This window comes from Eublepharis macularius, chromosome 12 (assembly GCF_028583425.1).
Source record: "Eublepharis macularius isolate TG4126 chromosome 12, MPM_Emac_v1.0, whole genome shotgun sequence".
NCBI lineage: Eukaryota > Metazoa > Chordata > Lepidosauria > Squamata > Eublepharidae > Eublepharis > Eublepharis macularius.
In genome coordinates, this window is record NC_072801.1 from 77,757,850 (window position 1) to 77,776,616 (window position 18,767).

At 48.1% G+C, this 18,767-nt stretch overlaps 2 protein-coding genes across 2 annotated transcripts in view; one reads left to right on the forward strand and one right to left on the reverse strand.

Annotated features, from left to right (window-relative positions):
• KIF4A (kinesin family member 4A) overlaps positions 1-18,404 on the forward strand; it is a 29,204-nt gene extending 10,800 nt beyond the window's left edge. Inside the window, exons 11-31 of the mRNA XM_054995258.1 lie at positions 794-926; positions 1,360-1,418; positions 1,783-1,888; positions 2,178-2,234; positions 3,957-4,142; positions 5,381-5,484; positions 5,598-5,742; positions 7,788-7,898; positions 8,398-8,481; positions 8,821-8,934; positions 9,129-9,284; positions 9,557-9,642; positions 10,564-10,693; positions 11,209-11,379; positions 14,345-14,452; positions 15,043-15,120; positions 15,230-15,331; positions 15,857-16,009; positions 16,728-16,847; positions 17,243-17,365; positions 18,096-18,404. Of these exons, the coding sequence (XP_054851233.1) occupies positions 794-926; positions 1,360-1,418; positions 1,783-1,888; positions 2,178-2,234; positions 3,957-4,142; positions 5,381-5,484; positions 5,598-5,742; positions 7,788-7,898; positions 8,398-8,481; positions 8,821-8,934; positions 9,129-9,284; positions 9,557-9,642; positions 10,564-10,693; positions 11,209-11,379; positions 14,345-14,452; positions 15,043-15,120; positions 15,230-15,331; positions 15,857-16,009; positions 16,728-16,847; positions 17,243-17,365; positions 18,096-18,284 (2,515 nt within the window). The 3' untranslated portion in view covers positions 18,285-18,404. The remainder of the gene's footprint in view (positions 1-793; positions 927-1,359; positions 1,419-1,782; positions 1,889-2,177; positions 2,235-3,956; positions 4,143-5,380; positions 5,485-5,597; positions 5,743-7,787; positions 7,899-8,397; positions 8,482-8,820; positions 8,935-9,128; positions 9,285-9,556; positions 9,643-10,563; positions 10,694-11,208; positions 11,380-14,344; positions 14,453-15,042; positions 15,121-15,229; positions 15,332-15,856; positions 16,010-16,727; positions 16,848-17,242; positions 17,366-18,095) is intronic.
• Positions 1-18,767, reverse strand: part of LOC129340448 (histone H3-like) — a 75,394-nt gene that overhangs the window by 25,090 nt on the left and 31,537 nt on the right. The window contains exon 3 of the mRNA XM_054995261.1: positions 14,255-14,280. Within this exon, the coding sequence (XP_054851236.1) occupies positions 14,255-14,280 (26 nt within the window). The remainder of the gene's footprint in view (positions 1-14,254; positions 14,281-18,767) is intronic.

The window sequence follows — 18,767 nt, forward strand, 5'->3', positions numbered from 1 at the left end:
CCACGGCTCATTGCTGCAAATATTTTTGAATGGCTACAGCTAAAACTGATTACATGCAACTGCTTGGTTTGTCTTTCAAGGCTGCTGGTAGAATTGAGGCAACATAGCCGGAAGCCTGTGTTCTTGATAGGAAGCAGCTTGTGTCCTTTAAAGAAAACATTTCTTTGGGCTGAAGTTAAAACAGCTATATGCAGCTTAACTTTGAATTTTGGCCATAAAGTGTGAGCCTCCCTTTAAGCAGCCCAGAATATCCAACATGTCTAAACAGCCGTGATCTCTGGGCACAAAAACATTTCTGCCTTATTTCAGCTGGTTATAGTCTTTTCTCACTTCTAGCCTGCCACTTCTTGTTTGTGGTGCATTCTGCCGCTTTGTGTCTTTTGAGCTCTCATTCTCTACTGTCTTGCTCCAGACTCCCCATTCCAAGCTGCTCTTTTTGAGTCATTACTGCCCTTCCTTCTTTGCCACCTGCTATGCTGGTTTATCCTTTTTGCTGATCTGCAGCAGTAAACAGTCCTTGCTTCCCAAGATCTGTTCTTGTGACACTGTATAGATATTGTCTCCAACATTCCTTTGGGTGAGAGATGCCTCTCTCTTGCTTTGGGTGAGAGATGCCTCTCTCTTCTAGAGACGCTGAATTGAATCTAACAGCTTCTTGCACCATAGAAAAGCTCCACTATCAGCAGAATGGAGCCTTTGCATCAAGACCTTTGTGCATCAACCGGCCTCTCCATAGCTGCAGGACTCTTGCCTCTTCTGACTTCCCCTAACAAACATTTTTGTCTGATTTCAGTGAAGAACCATCAGAAAACCTGCATTCCCTAATGGAAAGAAACCAGGCCATGGTGGAGGAAAATCAGAAACTGAGCCGTGGCTTGAGTGAGGCCGCTGGTCAGATCGCCCAGATGCTAGAAAGGATCATTATGGTGAGGCCATTCCCAAATGGGAAGTCTTCTCTTGGTGCTGTCTGTATCTTCCCACAGGACTCTGCTGTTCTTTTCCAGGAATTAAGACAGGGCTTGAAAAAAGCTTGTCTTTAGAAGTTTTAGGGGCCAGAGTGTGTTCACAGAAGGAGAATGTAAATGTTAAACTTTTTAGCTGGCTCTTCTGTGTCGCTAGGTTGCTCTCTTTCGCTGCTTCTTCACCATCGGCTTTTTCCTCTTGGTCTAGAAAGGCCTTCCAATGGAGACCTGGTCCTTTGCAAATATTTGGTAGAGTGCACTGAAGGCAACCCGCAGCCTCCTGGGTCTCAGTCCAGCATTACCTCCCAGGCACCACTTCCTTGAAGTTGGCATGTCGTCCAGTAAATGTGCAACTTAAGTAAGACCTCGCTTCATAGCCTGCTTTCGTTTTTTGCAGACGGAGCAGCAGAATGAGAAGATCAATGCTAAGCTTGAAGAAGTCCAGCAACATGAGGCGTAAGTCCCCGTTCCGTATGCTCAGAGTGGTCTTGTGCTCCGTATCATCGTAACTGTTTCTGTTGTGGAGCAACTGATGTGAAGCTGACTAGGTCTCTGAGGAGAGGAGGCAGAGAGTTCTGTGTTGCTGTCAACCGCGTCAGAGATGAGTTTTCATAGCCATAAAGGGTGACCAGGCTGAACATGTCCTGGCCTTGTTCGCTGCTCCTTAGCATTTGATCTTTGAATGGAAAGAAACCCCCTGTGAAGTATGGAATAGACAACGTGTGAAGTTCAGGGGGCAGGGTGAGGTCTCGCAGCTGAACCTCTCTGTGGCATCAGTCCAATGCAGGCTTGCCACAACGTTCTTGTGTCTGGCTTTCAGGCTGAAACTGGATCTGCAGAAGCTGATTGAGACTATGGAGGAAGATGAACTGAAGCAGCAAGTGGAATTAATTTGCAACCTGCAGCAAATGATTTCACGGTGGCAGGTGAGAGTTGGAGAGTGGGGAGGCGTTGCTGCCGCTGTGTCTCCAATCCATCCACCTGGCTGCCAACCCAACATACCTAGGGAACCTTGAGTAAGAAACGCTCAGCCATATTGTAATCTGGCACTGGGGGCCCTTGAAGTGGCTAGCGTGAAGTGTGTAGCAACTGAAGTGGCTTCTTCATGTTTGGAGCCAATCCTCTTGGGGCGCATAAGGTTTTGAATGAAGCTGAGGTGTGTTGGGTTGCAGGAGCTTGGGGAGGCAGACGCCTGAAGTGTATTTTTTTCTGCAGAATGAAAGTCCTCCTTGTGACGCTGAAATGGACACATCTGAACAGGAATCGAGCGATGTAAGTAAGAGAGCTGTTCTGGTGGAACTTGAGAGACCTCGGCCTCCGATCCAAGTTCCACTACTGACAGCTGAATGATCAAATCTCTTGGCCTTGGTTTAGAAAAGGGAATAACAGAATGTCTGAGGGAGGTATCAAGATGCGCACCTGCAGATTGTACACCTCTCTCTGCTTCAAAGAGCAAAACAGATAACCGCAGGAAAACTGCCCTGGGGATTTTGAGCGAGCTGGCCTGCAAGAATTACCTGGGCAGTAATCAGACACTGAGGCTGCACCAAGCAGTCTGGGGGGATGCAGAGATCCATCACTGCTTTTTAAGCTTTGCTGGCTGTATTCACTGAACTCGTTCCATTGGAACTTAATGGACTTGATATGTCTTGCAAACTGTATTGGTAGTTGAAGTAAGGAAGGCTGATAAAGGCAGCAAGCTTGTAGGCTCTTTCAGTAGGATTCTGTTTAATTTCTGGGAGTCCCCAGCTTTTATTTTTGGTGAATGTCTTTTTGTATTATCTTATTATCCCTATTACATACTGTACGTCAATGCAATCAATAGGATGAGACCTCTAATAAGGAGTGTAATAGGACAAGGATTACAGAAACCTGGAACTCAGCATTTTAGCTGTGGTATCACAGGTTGGCTTTCATGGTTGAGACATGAAGCACAGTAAAAGATTGATTTCCCCCTCTCCATTTTAGGAACCTGTGAATTTGCATTCCAAGATACCTTGACCAGGAGGCTTGGGTGGGGGTGGGTTTTTTGCCTTTCACATTTGCAACCAAGAATCTCTCTAGTGAGGATGAAGGAAATGTCTGCTGGCCTTATTTTTTATTTTATTCTATTTATATCCTGCCCTCCCTTGCAAGCCAGGCTCAGGGCGAGTCACAACAATATTAAACCTTACAAAGTCAAAACGCTTTAAAATCCCTTGAAACAGAAATAAATTACATAACAGCCAACAGTTGAAAGGCCTCTGCCTCAAGCGCCAGCAGCATCCACAAAAATCATGAGCTTTACACACACAATTCTAAACAGTAGTCTAATTCTACGCCTGCTTCTGCAGTTCACATGGGGCAGGGTGTTAAATTGCTGCTGTTTTCCTTTGTCCCAGGCTAAGAGGAAAGAAATAGCAGCTACCCCATCTTCCCTTTCTGTGAGTGAGGATGTGGAGGAGCAAAAGCCTCTTTGTCGGGGGTTTTCCCTGCTTCTGTCCTGCTCCAGAAGTGGGGCCTGCTGCTCTCCTGAACCATCCATTCTATTCCGTCTTCTTCCAGATGCTTTGTACATAGAGGGTGTGGTGTGCTGGAGAGACGGCCAAGTTTCAGCCAGGGAGATCTCATCAGTCATAAGACTCCTTGAGTGGTCTTGAGGCTGTCCCTCTCTCACCCTCTCCGACCGGTTTGTTTTGTCTGCAAGAAGTTTCAGGTTTGATGTGTAGTTAAAAGAATTTCAGGTGCTAGGACATTTATCCCCCCGGCCCACCTCTGCCTGAGACCCTGGAGAGGTGTTTTGAGCCAGTCGGCCATGCTGAGCTCGATGTCGCAATAGTCAGACTCTGTACTGGGTGGCTTCATGTGACAGCAGCACACTACTGCAGGGAAGACTTCAGTAGTTGACACGAGATTAGAGGTATAGGAAGAAAATGCCAGCGTGGGTAACTCCCGCGTCACTTCCCATCTCTGTGCCGCTGTTGGCATCTTCATGTTGGGCCCTCTCTCTTTCAGTCTGCAGAAGCGAGTCTTGGCGATCAGAGCTCTACAGAGGACTACGCCTCTCGGCACGCTCTCCACCAGGCTCAGATGTCCAAGGAACTGCTTGAGCTCAACAAAGCCCTGGCTCTGAAGGAAGCCCTGGCAAAGAAAGTGACTCAGAACGATAGCCAGCTGGGGCCCCTCCAGTGCCAATACGAGGTAAAGGTGCTGATCGGAACGGTGTGGGGCAAATACATATAGCCGGCTACTATACTGGGCTTCTAGTCTACATTGGGGAATCAATTTCTCTTTAGTTCACTGGAAACAATGACAGTTAAGAAATAAATAAATTGGGGGCACCTCTGGGAATCACAGAAGAAATCCTTGCAGAGGAAGTCACCATTTCCTTTTCTGGATATCACAGTCTGTTAGAGACTCAAGCAGGCTGGTTTTGCACGCACCTGCCCCATTTTCACTTTTGTTTTTTCTTTAACATCAGTTACACTGCCTTCAGTTCTCCTCAGTGGGCATGTTCAGTCTTTATCGAGTAGTTTTATTTGCAAAATAAACATTTTTTCTGTATATGCAAAAAAACTCGACCTTGACTGTAAGTGCAGTAATTACTATTTAGTGATAATTATTTACCATGCTTCTCTTTATTGAACTATAGCACATTAGAGTGTTTCTCCTGTATAAGCTGGCTACTGAAGATCATATTTTGTGTTAAAGGGAAAATCTGGGGTGGCAAAAATTAGATGCATTTTACTGACCAAAACCACGGCTTGAAGATTTGCAACATTGTGGCTGCCTGTGAACACCCACAGTGGCCGTCGCAGAGGGCACGTTTCCTTAAGATACAAAAGTTGGGTCTATTGGTTCTGTTATTTGAGGGGCTAACCCCCAGTGGGTTTTTCTTTTTAAAAAATTTTACATTTGTAAACTAAGATTTTTTCAGGTTTTGTGGAAACATCTGTCTTGTTTGTTCATAGCTTTGATCTCTGAATCTGCAGATAGTGGCATGTTGAAAATTATATACTGATGATATGAAATATGCTAAGTTATAAATGATGTATTTTATGTTCTCAGTTCCATGAAAAGCTTAGGCTTGAAAGGAAATTTGGTATTTCATATATTCCAACTTTTCCAAAAAATACTATATTTTCTTTTAAAAAAAAATGGAAGAGCCATTTCTCCATAGTAGCAGAACATTTGGAAATTTAATCTCTGCTCTCAATATTCCAGGCCTCCTGGAGTGCATTTAGTCCCCAGCAGGCATTGCTTTAGGTTTTTCTCCCCTAAAGTAAATGAGACAAGATCATGTATTTCATGAGGGTCACGAGCCACAATCTCTACTCTTAGATCTAGTAATGAAATCCTAGGACTGCTATTGCCTCCAACGTCAACTTTTTAGCCGCTTGTTTAAAAACTTGATGGGGTGTGTGTTCTAATTAATCAAGACCAGCATCAAGGACTTGGAAGTGGAAGTCACCAAGTTGCAGAAGGAGAAAGAAGACCTGGTCCTTGCCCTTCAAATGACGAAGAAGGATGTCAGTCAAGCCAAGTAAGAGCCTCAGCCCCCTGGGGGTGGGAGGGCGTCACCTGCAAAGGAAAAAAAAAACTGTTCATGGGAAAGTGCCTTCGAGGCTGTGACTGCAGGAACTCCTGTCACTTCAGACTCAGCGAGCGCCGTAGGAAACGCCTGCAGGAGCTGGAAGGGGAAATGACAGACCTGAAGAAGAAACTGAAGGAACAGTCGAAGCTTCTGAAAATGAAAGAAACAAGTGAACAGACAGTCAGTAAGCTGAACCAGGAGATTCGGGTAAATAGTGGCAGAATCTCAATTAAAATGAAGTCTTATTTCTGAAGAGATGGGATTGAATACCAGGGATTTAAATAATAATAATATTTGATTTATATACCGCCCTTCAGGACAACTTAATGCCCACTCGGAGTGATTTACAAAGTATGTCATTATTATCTTCACAACAACAAAACACCCTGTGAGGTGGGTGGGGCTGAGAGAGCTCTGAGAGAGCTGTGACTAGCCCAAGGTCACCCAGCTGGCTTCAAGTGGAGGAGTGGGGAATCAAACCCGGCTCTCCAGATGAGAGTCCCGCGCTCTTAACCACTACACCAAACTGGCTTTCTGGTGATGGTTGCGCTTTTCCTGACACAGGAGGCAGATGAAGGCACCTTGCTCTGGGTGCAAGTGCCACCGTTTGTGGATCAGACCTCCCCCCCCCCCCCCCCGAATCTAGTCCATGAAAACCAAAACGATTCCTGGGGCTTGGTATCTCTGCTGTATGTCTACAGATGTTCATAGAATATTTGGATGCTCATGAACTGGAAAGCAGCACATTCCAGCTTTGCCTACTGCGGTGGGTTTGAACTGCTGGTTGAAGAATCGTATTGTTTGAAAACCTGCTTTTTCAGTTATGAGGGCAAGAAATATGTCTGAGTTGAGGGGATTCTTTGGACCAAAGCAAGAGCCTAAACACTATGTGGCTGTACCTGCTGTGCTTTGAATGGCTGTATTTCTTAGTTCCCTGGAACACACCAAAAGTTGATAAATAGGGACAATTTCCTGAAGCTTGTATATTTACAGTACTCCTAATGTTGTTCTCTGCTCTAGCGGGACCCAAAGCCACAAACAATAAGCTTGAACTTGCCTGTGTATGCTGCGCAGGTTCTCCCTGAACACAAAGGCAGGCTGCATGTGTCAACACAACTATGATTGCCGGGCAGGCACTCTTGGTTGCAGCTCCCTCAGTTACATGCAAAGAGTTCTTTATTAAGTACTCACTGACAAAGTTGATTTCAGACGTTCTGCTTTGTCAGGGAGCTTTGCACTTGCCCATTAGCTCTACAGAGGTCAGGCCATGGCTCCTTTTCCTGCAAAAACTAAATAACCTGATTTACCAAAGAATAGGCAAGTATCCCCTGGGATCCTGGCTGGTACACTTACTTTATTTAAAATATTTTTATGTCATTTCTGTCTGCAAAGTAGGACTCAAAGCAAGTTGTGTATTAAAACAATAATGCATATCTCCCAGCTGGATATTTCGAATCAGGAAATTTGAGACTGTCAAAGCGGTCCTATTTAATTTGACTTTATGCAGCTTCTTCAATCTGTGGTCATAGATCCAGAGTAGTTAGCTGTGTTAGTCTGTAGTTGCAAAATAGTAAAAAATCCAGTAGCACTTTTAAGACTAATCAACTTTATTGAGGCATAAGCTTTCGAGAACCACAGCTCTCTTTGTCAGATGCATCTGACGAAGCGAGCTGTGGTTCTCGAAAGCTTATGCCTCAATAAAGTTGGTCAGTCTTAAAGGTGCTACTGGACTTTTTACTATTCTTTAATCTGTGGAGATGACAAACTCCTAAAGCTTGGGGCCAAGGCACGCAGTGCCAGGTAGGAGCTCCTTTTCAGGCTTGTGCACTAAACTGCTCAACTTATGTAAAGCATGGAATGGCTTGCGGCAGAATTCCTGTGCCTCTTGGCATCTACCCAATGAGATACAACTTCTGCATGAGCAACACAGGCACTGCTTGGCTTGCTTTTTGCACCTGTGCAATCAGTAGCTCTGTTTGAGAAGTGTTTGCAATATTGGTTCATCACAGAAGGCGCACGGAGACACTTAAATAAGTCTCAACACAAAAGTCTGAAGCTTAATATTTTTTTAAATCATGTGCCTTTTAACATTTGAGTCAGAAGCAAGACAAACGGCCAGGGTGGTGGCTTTGAAAATTATGTCTAATCATGCATGAAAACAGTGTATGCGTCCAACAGCCTGTGGGATTATTTGCCCCCTGCCTATGAGCATGAGGAGATTACCTAATGCCCCTTTTTTGTTGACCTTCCAGGCAATGAAAAGCCAGCGTGTCCAGCTCATACGTCAGATGAAAGATGATGCGGAGAAATTCAGGCAGTGGAAGTTACAGAAAGACAAGGAAGTTATCCAGCTGAGAGAGCGGGTCAGTAGAGTATCTACTGTTGAATGGCATCACCCTCTTCCAAACCTGCTTATTTTGTTCATACGGATGGGTACTTTTTTACTATTCCTTTTTAAGGTTTTACACCAGAAACAATTTGGGCTCCTTTCAGTAAGCTGTCTTAGCTCCTGTAGAGGTTGTTTTTCAGTCCATAGTTTATTTTCCCCAGTCAGGAAGGCGATACCGTGAACTGTTGGTGTACGGTGGGTTTGATTTCCTTCCATGCATAAGTAGGCTCTAGTGTTACCTCCTGGAATTGCATCATATGGGGTTCTAACATCCAAGAATCTTAAAGTAACTGTGCGTAATGTTGGCAATATGTACGTTCCACCAGATGTTTATATAACTAAATGGTAAGGCTTGTGTAGACTGTTATAGAGTAATACATATTTGCATCTAGCCAAAATCTTTACTGTGTTAGTTTGGAACCAGAGTCAAAGGCAGAGTTTTGAAGTTTCTACTTCTACCATTTCATTCTCAGGACCGCAAGAGGCAGTACGAACTTCTCAGGCTGGAGCAAGACTTCCAGAAGCAAGCCAATGTCCTCAGGCGGAAAGCAGAGGAGGTGAGTGGTCACAGGCTTGTCTTACGGGCTTCTTTCCCCCTCCCAGTTTCTTAAAACCATTTGATACTGGTTTTTAATGGTGCTTGCACAGAGGTGAGAAAGTGATTCTGTAGTTCTTGAGTCCCTAAACAGTAAGAAAAAATTAGGCTTGAAGTCGTCCTTCCCTCTGATTGTGCCTAGGACCCAAATGCCACGCTTGGAACAAGTTCTGTTTAAACTATGTATATTCCACTTAACTCTTCTTCCAAAATACGAGCATGTGAACCTGGTAGATAAGTGGAAGACATTCCAGTCCCTCCTTCAGTAGCCCACAGAATATTCTCTCCCTCTCGTTCATAGGCAGCTGCTGCTAACAAACGCCTGAAAGAAGCTCTTCAGAAACAGCAGGAAGTGGCTGATAAGCGGAAGGAGAATGTAAACCGTGGGAACGAGGGGCTTGCTCACCGGGTGAAGGTAGAGCAACTGAACTGCCTTTCTCTTTGAGCAGCACACGAGATTGGTGGTGGCATAGCTGGCTCATGCTGGGAGGAGGGGTGGAGGAGTCGGGCAGAGCTGGTAGGTGGGCTCTCTGACCTTGGAGGAGTATGTGGACGTGTGGAGCTGTCTGCCAGCAGAACCTCGGCCATGCCTTTTCCCGCCCCCTCCAGAGCTTGCTGGCGAATGAAGTTGAGGTCCTCGTTCGTATCGAAGAGGCTCGGCACCACCTCAACGACCTTCTGGAGGACAGGAAGACCCTGGCCCAGGAAATCGCGCAGCTTAAGGAGAAGCGGGATGCTGGAGAAAACCTTCCCTCAAAGTACAAGGTTAGCCACTCTGAAACCGGAACTGGCCCTGAGCAGAAAGTCGCGGGAGGGGATCTCCTTCGGCCCACGGCCAGCCTTATTCCTCTACAGGACCTCCTGCAGTGGGCGGCTCAGCTGCTTTTGGGCACGGCTTCTCTTTTCTCCCCTGGGATTTGGTTTGTCAGAAGAGGGGGAGCAAAAGGTGCACTGCTGGAAGCGGCCCTCCGAGGGGACCCCTTGGATAGAGTGCCCTCATTTGCCTTCCAAGGACTCAAATTCTTGCTTTCTTTCAGAGGCGCACATTCTCTCACAATGCTATAGAAGCCAACCATTCCATCACGAAGCAGATTGAGAGCCTGGAAACAGAGATGCAGCTCAGGTATGTAACCCTCCGTTTAGAGACATGACTGGTGCTGGCCTGTTTGCTTGGGACTGTCAAATGAAAGTTCGCCTGTGTCTGTTTTAAGGGAGCAAGGCAGAGAGACAGCGAGCTGGTTCTCCCAGGGGCCTGCAGGAATAGCTGAAACGTGCAGGGCTAGGAAGGGAAATAGGTGTGAGTTTCCTTTGGTACGGAGTGTGCCATGCTCTTGTGCTGCACTTATTCACTTGAATAGGGGCTTGTTGTTGTGTGTTTGTGGGAAGACAGGGTTTTGCCATAAAGAACATTTGTAGGCAACTACATTTGATTTGTTCTGTGCTGCCTTTGTACCTTACAACAGGCCTCTGAGACAACTTAGAGGAAGAGAGAAAAATCTTACAGTATAGATTTACTTTATGAATCAGCGCTGGGGAGGGAGAGGATGTCAGATGGTCACTCCCTGGGCTGCTGTTGCTTTGTTCAGATTCCATGGTGGCCTTTTTCTTCCCTGCTTCCTCTAAGCTTGCAGTCATGGTTGGAGTAGTATTTGACAGCTTTTGCCTCCAGGGTGGATGGGTTTCTCCTTCCCTGGGTTGCAGGAGTATTGCTGCTCTTCTTGGCCACACAGCAGTCATGGTGCTGATTTCTTGTCATTCTATACAGGCCGCAGTGTTCTTGGCAATTGCAAGTGATCCCCCCCCCCCTTTTCTGGCTTTTTAGATCATGGTTCCAGTTCTGAGGGTTGTAAAAACACTTGGAACCATGTGGTAAACAGCACAGCTGAGCTTCCCCCATCACCAGTTCTAAACAGGAATTCCTTTTCTGGTCAATAGCAACTCTCCGGAGAAAAGTTGCCTCTTATCTCATGCAAACGGCCTGGCCTCCAAAGCAGTGCCTCACTGGTGATTGTCCCATGACCATTCTTGAACTCTTCTTCCAAAGGAGTGCCCAGATTGCAGATCTGCAGCAAAAATTGCTAGATGCAGACAGTGGAGATCGCAAGAAACACGGCTGGGAAACCATCTCAACTATTCCAGAAGCCAAGTGTGCTGTCAAGTATCTGATTGGTGAAGTAAGTGTCCCTCTCTGAGTGGGCTGGGCTGGGGAAGAGGAAGCGAAAGCGAGAGGCCCCCTTCAGATGCTGAGATGGAGAATGGTCTTGAGCCTGAGGAGGGGAGGAAGGAAGGAGGGGTGGTGCCAGTCACCCCAGGCAAGCCTGCACCTTCAAAGGGAGCCAGTTTGGTGTAGCGGCAGGACTCTTATCTGGAGAGCCAGGTTTGATTCCCCACTGCTCTGCTTGAAGCCAACTGGCTGACCTTGGGTCAGTCACAGCTTCTAGGAGCTCTCTCAGCCCCACCCATCTCACAGGGTGATTGTTGTAAGGATAATGATAGCACACTTTGTAAACCGCTCTGAGCAGGCGTTAATCAAATGTTATTATGTTGTTAAGATGCTGCAGGCGGGGGGTGGGGGTGCGTGTGCTTCTGCAGCTTACTAGAAGCCAAGACTATGGGCTAAACTAGCTTCCAGAGCTGGTTTCATACATTCATACCTGAATGCTGCCCCCACCCTCAAATCTTTTAAAAGCTGGTCTCCTCCAAAGTAGAAGATGGGAAACTGGAGAGCCGCCTTCAGCAGAGCAAAGCCACCTGTTCGGACATCCACAAGATGCTCCTTGAGGAGCGGAAAATTGTGGCCGACATGGAAGCGGAGCACGAGGGTCAGCTGATGCTGGTGGAGCAGCAGCATCAAGAAAAGGTACGGCCTCGCCTTGGGGGAATAAAACACCCTCGAGTTGTTTCTGCGCCTGCTGGGCTCCTCAGCTGAGCCCGTGGCTGGGAAGAAAGCACGAGTCCATCTGTCTTTGCTTGCCACCTTCCCGGTCTAAATCTCGGAATATGAAACTGTTTTAGATAGCGCTAGACTGGTGACTGGCTAACTATATCCCAGAACAATCCGTTTGAACAGAGGGTATCGCATTAGCCCTGAACCGAGCCTCCGGGTTGAAGCCCTGGGCCAGGTTTGCCGGTCAGAAGACTTGTGGCTGCCTCCTTCAGTCATGGGAGGAGCCATTCAGCACACCTGGCAGGCAGTTCTCCATACAGGGCACTTGTTGCAGGGGGCTTTCTGCTGCCCTGGAGAATCAGGTTGGCAGACTTGAGAGTGGCACTTGATGTGTTTTGCCTTGGAGCTTCAAACCACGTAACAGCTGGGGACAGAGGGCATCTCACAACTGTTGTAAAAAAGTGTTAATTAAAAATCATGTTCCTTTGTAGCCTGCCTTTCCTACTGAGACTCGAGGCAACCAATGAGATTGTGGGGTTTGGAGCGCCTTTTGTATGAGGAAAGGCTAGAGTCTGGCGCTTCTTAATCTGGAAAACGATGGCCACATGGAGAGAGAGAGAGAGGGTTATAAAATTAAGCATGGGGTTGAGAAGGTACATAGGAGTTTATTCTTCCCTCCCATAATACTAACTCCAGAGCACCTAAGGAAATGGTTGAGAAGTAGGTCCCGGGAACAGGAACAGGTTGGGAAACACTTGACACAAGGCTTATACGGAGGGATTCACTGCTGGCCTTAAAGGGGCAGGTCCCTGGCGGAGCAGGTCCATCCGTGGCTCCTGGCCGCGATAACTGAAGGGAGCCTCCAGGCGCAGAGGTCTCCGAATCACCCCAGTGCTGAGCGGCAGGGCTGGGGGAGGGTCTCGGCCCCTCCGCACCTTGTTCAGCTTTCCGGAGCTGCTGGTCGACCACTGTCTGAAAGCGGATACTCGGCTACCCAGCAGGCTGTGCTTTAAACAATTCATGGCATGATGGCATCAAAAATCGCGCCAGGCAGGATGATGCCCTCGTTCCACGAGTTGTGTGCTAGGTAAAGACGTGCGGAAATGGACACAAAGTGTGTGATCCTTTGAGGAGCAAGCGCAATCGACAGTCCCTGTCTCCTGAGGCTGGCAGGTTGAAAGGGCTGGGTTTACCCACCCCCACCATTAGACAGTTTGAAATAGTAGCCTGCATCCTTTTCCTCCGTTTAAAACAGTGCCATCAGGCAGCACTGTCAGGACCTGTACTTCCTCTGCGGTGGATCGTTCTTTTAATCTCCCCCTTACGCCCTCTGGGTAGTCTGCTGCCACCAGGAATATATTGTTCCAAAATATTTTATTCAAATTTTCCCTTTTGGTAACGTTCCTAAGCGTCAGGCTCCTTCGTGGTTCTATGTGGCCCTGAGGATAGGAATGGGATATAGCAACGACAGCTACTCTGGGATATAACAAAACAAAAATAAACTTTTATTTAGTTAAGAAGCGTATCGGTTTCATAAAAGTAGTTCCTGGTTCTTAAAGTTACTTCATTTACTCTCATTCACACAGATCTCTTCTAAGGCTTCACACACAGTTAGCCTCTTTCTCTAACTCAATATTTCTCTCACAGAAATATGGAACCTGCTCAGGCCACACACAGCTGGCCTCTCTTTCTCTGACTCTCATTCACAGAAATATGAAACCTGCTCAGGCAGCACACAGTTGGCCTGCTTTCTTCTGACTCCAACCTTTCTCCCTGCACTCTCAGTCTAAACTGCATTCACTCCGCCCACAATCTCAGTCAACCAATCATATCGCTCACTCATTCCTCTCACCCCCACTCTTCACCTAGCTCAAACCAAGCATGGGTCTAGGATTGTGACAATTATAAATACAAAAAAGACCGGTCAGACAGTGTAAAAAATAGTGTTGCAAAGTGCGAATTTCTGCATCCCATCTCAGGTGTTATGCTTTGACAAAAAGAGGTCTAAGGCCCAAACCAGATGTCATGGAGGGGATCTCGTTGAATCTCCCTCCCCCCCTTTTTTCTTCAGAGTAGCTACAGTGGGTGTTGATTTGATTTTGGAAACTGCTCTGGGAATGGGGATTCTTAACTGTCCCCACCATGCCCTTTCTCAGCTCTCAATTGTTTCCTCTTTCCCCGAACCTGTCGTTAGCCTCTCTGAGAGAATACAGGGGCCTGAACTTTGGGGGGGAAACCCGCTTGAATATCTGTTTTTTTCTCCTGCATCGTCTCTATTACATTTCCATTGATATCTGCTGGTTGATTCTGAACATCGGCCGGGAATGTAACTGGCTGAACGTTAGGAGCAGCTTAATGCTTTCCTGTTCCAGGCTGTTGGAATCCATGAAGACTTTGGCCCGCCATACCCAGGCTGTTCCCCTTCCCCCTCTCGATGTGAGATGGCCTGGCTACGAATGGGAGGAGCCGTGACTCAGGAATAGCCCCCGCTTTGCATGCGGAAGGTCCCAGGTTCTGTCCCCAGCATTTCCAGTTAAAAGGATCAGAGAGGAGGTGATGTGAGAGGCCTCTGCTTGAGATCTTGGAGAACCACTGCCATTCTGAATAGACAGTACCGATCCTGATGTGCCAATGTCCTAAGCATAAGGCAGCTTCATGCGTGGCCATCTGTTTGCCAGGTTATAGTCAAGGGCATGTGGAACAGCTGGCCTCCAACTGGAACGCTCCAGGGTTGTAGAAACTGGCTGGATTCCGACTCCCTTCCCAGCAGTCTGATAGGGTCTCTGCTCTTGGCTGGCTTTTGCTCCCGTGAAACCAAGCTGTGTGCCCTTGTCCTGGTTGCAGTCACAGATCTGCCTTCTGTGGGATGAACGCCTACACTATTACTGCCTAGGAGAATCTTCCTCACCTGTGGGGGGGTCTTTTTTTCTCTTTGCAGGTTCTGTATTTGCTTAGTCAGATACAGCATAAAGAAGAAGCAGAAAAGAAGCTTGAGACCTCCATTTCGGAGCGGGAGCAACGGCTTCTCGAACGCCTCAGCTTCCAGGTAAGAGAGCGGCTGGAATATTGCGTGGGACGTGGAGGGGCAGCGGAGCCCAAAGGCAGGAACTTTCTCAGGTTCGCAGCAGCTGGGGGAAGACTTGTCTGTACAAAAGCTACCAGGGCAGCAGTTGCTGTCCCTGCAGAATTCCTTGTTGACCAAGGGCTATTACGGCTGTAGACAGGTGAGCGGTGGTCAGCGTGTTGGGCCTTGAGTGTAAGGTGGCCTAGTGTGGCCTTTGGCTAGTCACATCCCCTCAGCCAACACTAAGCTACCATATTGTGGGCAAAGAATGGGGAGGGAGGGGGGGAAATACATATAGCACTCCCAGCTCCTTGGAGGAAAGGCAGGATAAAATCTATTTAAAAACTGCCAGAAGCTGCCAGCCCCAAATTAAAAAGGTGAAGAATCTGTCCCCCTAAGAGCTTGGGCGCTTTGAACTTCAGATAGGCAGCATCTCATTCTTAGTAGCATGCTTCAGATATTTAGGCATCAAGCATTACAAATCCCTAAGTTCCTGGGTGACCCAGTGCCAAGGATTTTTCTGGCTGGAGGTAAATCCTGAATACCTTTTCACCCCTTCTTTGGGTGAACAGGATGAGGAGCTGGCAAAAATGAAGGAGGTCTTTGAGAAGAACCAGGAGCTCTGTGAAGAACTTGAAAGTGTCAAACAGGTAGGTGGTCCGAGAGCAGCAGCAGCTTCTAGCAGAGGGAAGGGGCTTTGGTCCTGCTCTGTGGCTCATCATCGTGTGTGTGTGTGTGTGTGTGTGTCTGCCTCCACAGAAACTGAGTATTCTTCAAGCTGCCAGTAACCAGAAAATCTGTGGTATTCCGCAATCAGTTGCAGACATCCCGGAGTCCCCTTTTGATTACATTCCACCCAAGGTATGGGGGGGGGTATAGAGATGGGGGGGTGTCTACTAGGAGACAGTAGTGGGCCTTCCTGGCTTGGGAGATGTCTAGTCTTTGTGCCACCACGAAGGATGCCCTAACTTGTGTGGTGAAACCACCACATCTTTAATGGGGGGAAGGAACGACGACTATGGAAGAGACCATCTGCAAACCGCCGTGTGTGGTGAGGTTGAGGATGGGTCTGTCTCCCCAAAGCCAATAACTATTAGAATCAAAATTAAAATGCTATAGATAAGTCTTTGTTATTTTAAAGAATTCTCTTCAACCCCCTGTCTCAAAATTAGTGGTTGGCCTGATCCAGGAGAGGCAGGGGGGGTGTCTTGTGATTGTCATCCCTTTTTTTTTTTAAACGCTCATGCTGAGAGGAGGAGGGGTTGGGGCCCTTCTGCGTGCCTCGGCTCTCCTAGCTGGGTGAAGCTGGGGGCCAGGAATGCCGCAATCCTTGGAAAGTTTCTGCAGCCCTTTCCCACTGGTTTGTTCTCGCTTCCTGTCGCTCAGCCCAAGCCGCGCCGGCAAACAACTGCCAGGCCCATGTCTGACTTGGCCTCAGAAGAGCCGTCATCAGAGTCAGAGGGGTCGGAAGGAGAAGCAGAAGACGCCGAGTGGATGCCGGCAAAAATAGCCAGAGGAATCAAAAAGAACTTTTTGGGGGTACGGCTGGGCAGGGAAGAGCGTGATGCGCGAGGGGCTCCTCTGGAGCGAGACAAAAACGCAGCAATTGCTCCGGTGGGTCAGGTCGGGCGTGAAACCACTCCAGCATCTTGTTTCCAGGAGTGGCAGGCCGGATGCCTTGAACTCATGAGTTGTTTTTCAAGAACCTGCTGAGTGTCCGTTGCAAATGGGAGACTGGGTGATGGGTAATAATAATCAGTAATAATCTGTGCTTCTAGACAGATTAGTGCCTCACCCAGAGCAGTAAACAAGTGTTATTATCCCCACAATACAGCTGGGGAGCTGGGCTGAGAGTAGGGGCTTCCCCAAGGCCACCTACTGAGCTCATGGCAGGAGTGGGATTCGAACCAGTAGGGTACTGATTGGCAACCCAACCACGTCACCACTGGTGTGAAGGCTTTGGGTGGGGTGTGTGCAAAGAAGGCCTTTGCTGAGCTTGGCAACTGGGAAGAGCACACAGGCGTCACTCGCCCCTTCTCTTCCCTCATGAAATGCCATTGCTCTCCCTTCTCGGGATTCTGGGAGTCCCTTGGGTCTGTGCCGGCTGGCTAAATTGCCTCCTCCTCCCCATGGCACAAGCCCTTGGAGCTGTGGCAGTCTGAAAGCGGCCAAAATGTGCCAGCTTGTGGGGATCTCTTAGATGACGAGTCCTGCACGGCACAGGCGTGTCCCTTCTCACCAAACGTGTCTCTTGTAGTGCAACTGCAAAGGCCGCTGTGGCAACAGGCTGTGCGGCTGCCGGAAGCAGAAAACAGCCTGCTCAGAGGACTGCCGTTGCGAGTCCGAGAAATGCCGCAACCGGGCCATCAGTTTCTTGGTGAGTGGCTTCCCTCGTGTGCCTTTGGGACTGAGTGGAAGAAGCGGCTCCCCCTACACAGGCCTGTTTTGAACAGAACCCTTGAGAGTTGCTTGCCAGGTCTTCTGTTTCTCCCCAGTGCAGTTTAAAAGGGGGGGGGGTTGTGCATAATTGTTAATGGATTTGATATTACCGATCTAGCTTAATTAATTGATTTTGATGGACCAACTGAAAAATGTAAAAGATCTGACATTAAGGGTGTTTCTTGCAGCGTGTGCAAGTATGAGGGTGATGGCATTGTGGGGCAGCAAATGCGTCATCCGACAGCCCCGGGTGTTAAATGTCCCATTTAACACCTGGGGCTGGGCCCTTGCCTTGACTCAAGCCTGACTCGCTTACATCCTTTCTTTCCTTAGGAGGGGATACTCACAGAAGAGCCCGTGGGAGATCCCCAGGACACAGTCTTCAGCCTCGAAGACCCCACTCTGGTGTCAGGGGACACTTTCTTTGACCCTCCAGTTGTCACTCCTACTCAAAAGGTCTGTCAGTCACAGAGAGGCAAGTGAAATTTTAGGGCGGGGCTTGCAGCATGCTGATCTTGATTGCACTGGGGTGCAACGGTGGCTGAATCTAGATGACTTTTCACCAACTGGTGACTCCCTATACTGTGAAAATGACTACTAGTTTGATAGTCTGTACTGCCCCTGCCAAGTAGGCAGGGAACTCTTACTACTTCCCTGTTGCTTCCTTGGGATTCTGATTAGGTAGAAAAATGCAGTAATTGCTTGATATGCTTGTTGTCCTATTTAAGGGGTTACTGCTAATCTGTGGTAAGGTTTCCCACGACTGAGGGTAGCACCTGTTTCTGAATGGTTCACGTGCTTTGGGCATGCCACCTGTAAACGGACAACACCTTCCTGACCCAGCCTTCAGTGCCAACCTTGCCTCCCTGAGTGTGTTTTGGCTTTCCTTTGCCAACTTGAATCCTTTGAGGGTAGAGGCAAGCTTCTCCCTTCCTGCAGCAGCGGGATGCCTTGTGTGCATTTCCTTCTGCGTAAGGCAGGCACAACTGGGTCTTGAGGCAGCATGCTGCCCACAACTGTGTTCTTCCCCCAAGGAGGGAGCCCTCCTCCGCTCTGCCTGCCTTCACTTCCTTCCTGCTGTGTCCCGGCAGGTGTACAAACATTCCCACAATGGGGGGGTTGTGCAGCTTGTGAAAGATGGCCCCGTTTTGATTTCTCGTCTCTCCTGTGTTTCCCCCACCGCCAGGTTTTGAAGGCAATCAACGAGCCCCAAGCCTTGGCCCCAGAGCAGCATGACACGACCGCCTACTTACCGCTGGGAAACCTGGACACGGAGAATCAACTGCCAGCGGTGAAGAAAAGGAGGAAAAGGATCTTGAGCAGCTCCAGGAGCTTCTTTGCAGGCTGCACCCCCATTAAAGAGGATTTTGTGTAGGGGGGGGGCAGAGCTGAGAAGTGGGAATGCCAGTGGACAGGCCGTAACGATCTGACCGCCAGGCTTCTTAGCATAGGGATTTTAACCTTTTTTTAATAGATTTATTTGCAATGAAATAAAAATTTGTGCACTTACTATGTTCCTTGTGCTCTTTGAGGACTACACACATTCAGGCCTCGGGGTTTTAAAAAAATTCAGCTATGAGACACACACACACACACACACCCCGGTGCGTGCTTTTGCATTTCTAGTCTCGGGGTTTTATGGACAATAAGGAACAGGAATTCCAACCACAAAGCAAGCATTTGGGGGAGGGGGGGAGCATTCTCTCCTCCTCTAGCATCAAGCAACACAAGGTGTGGGGACATTTTTCTACTTCATGTGGCTCCACTTTTTCTTTCTCAGGTTTTGAGCTTTTGTAAGCTACTTCACTCTTCTGTGCTGCCTAGAGCCAGCTGTCTGGTAGCAAGCATGAACTGACCA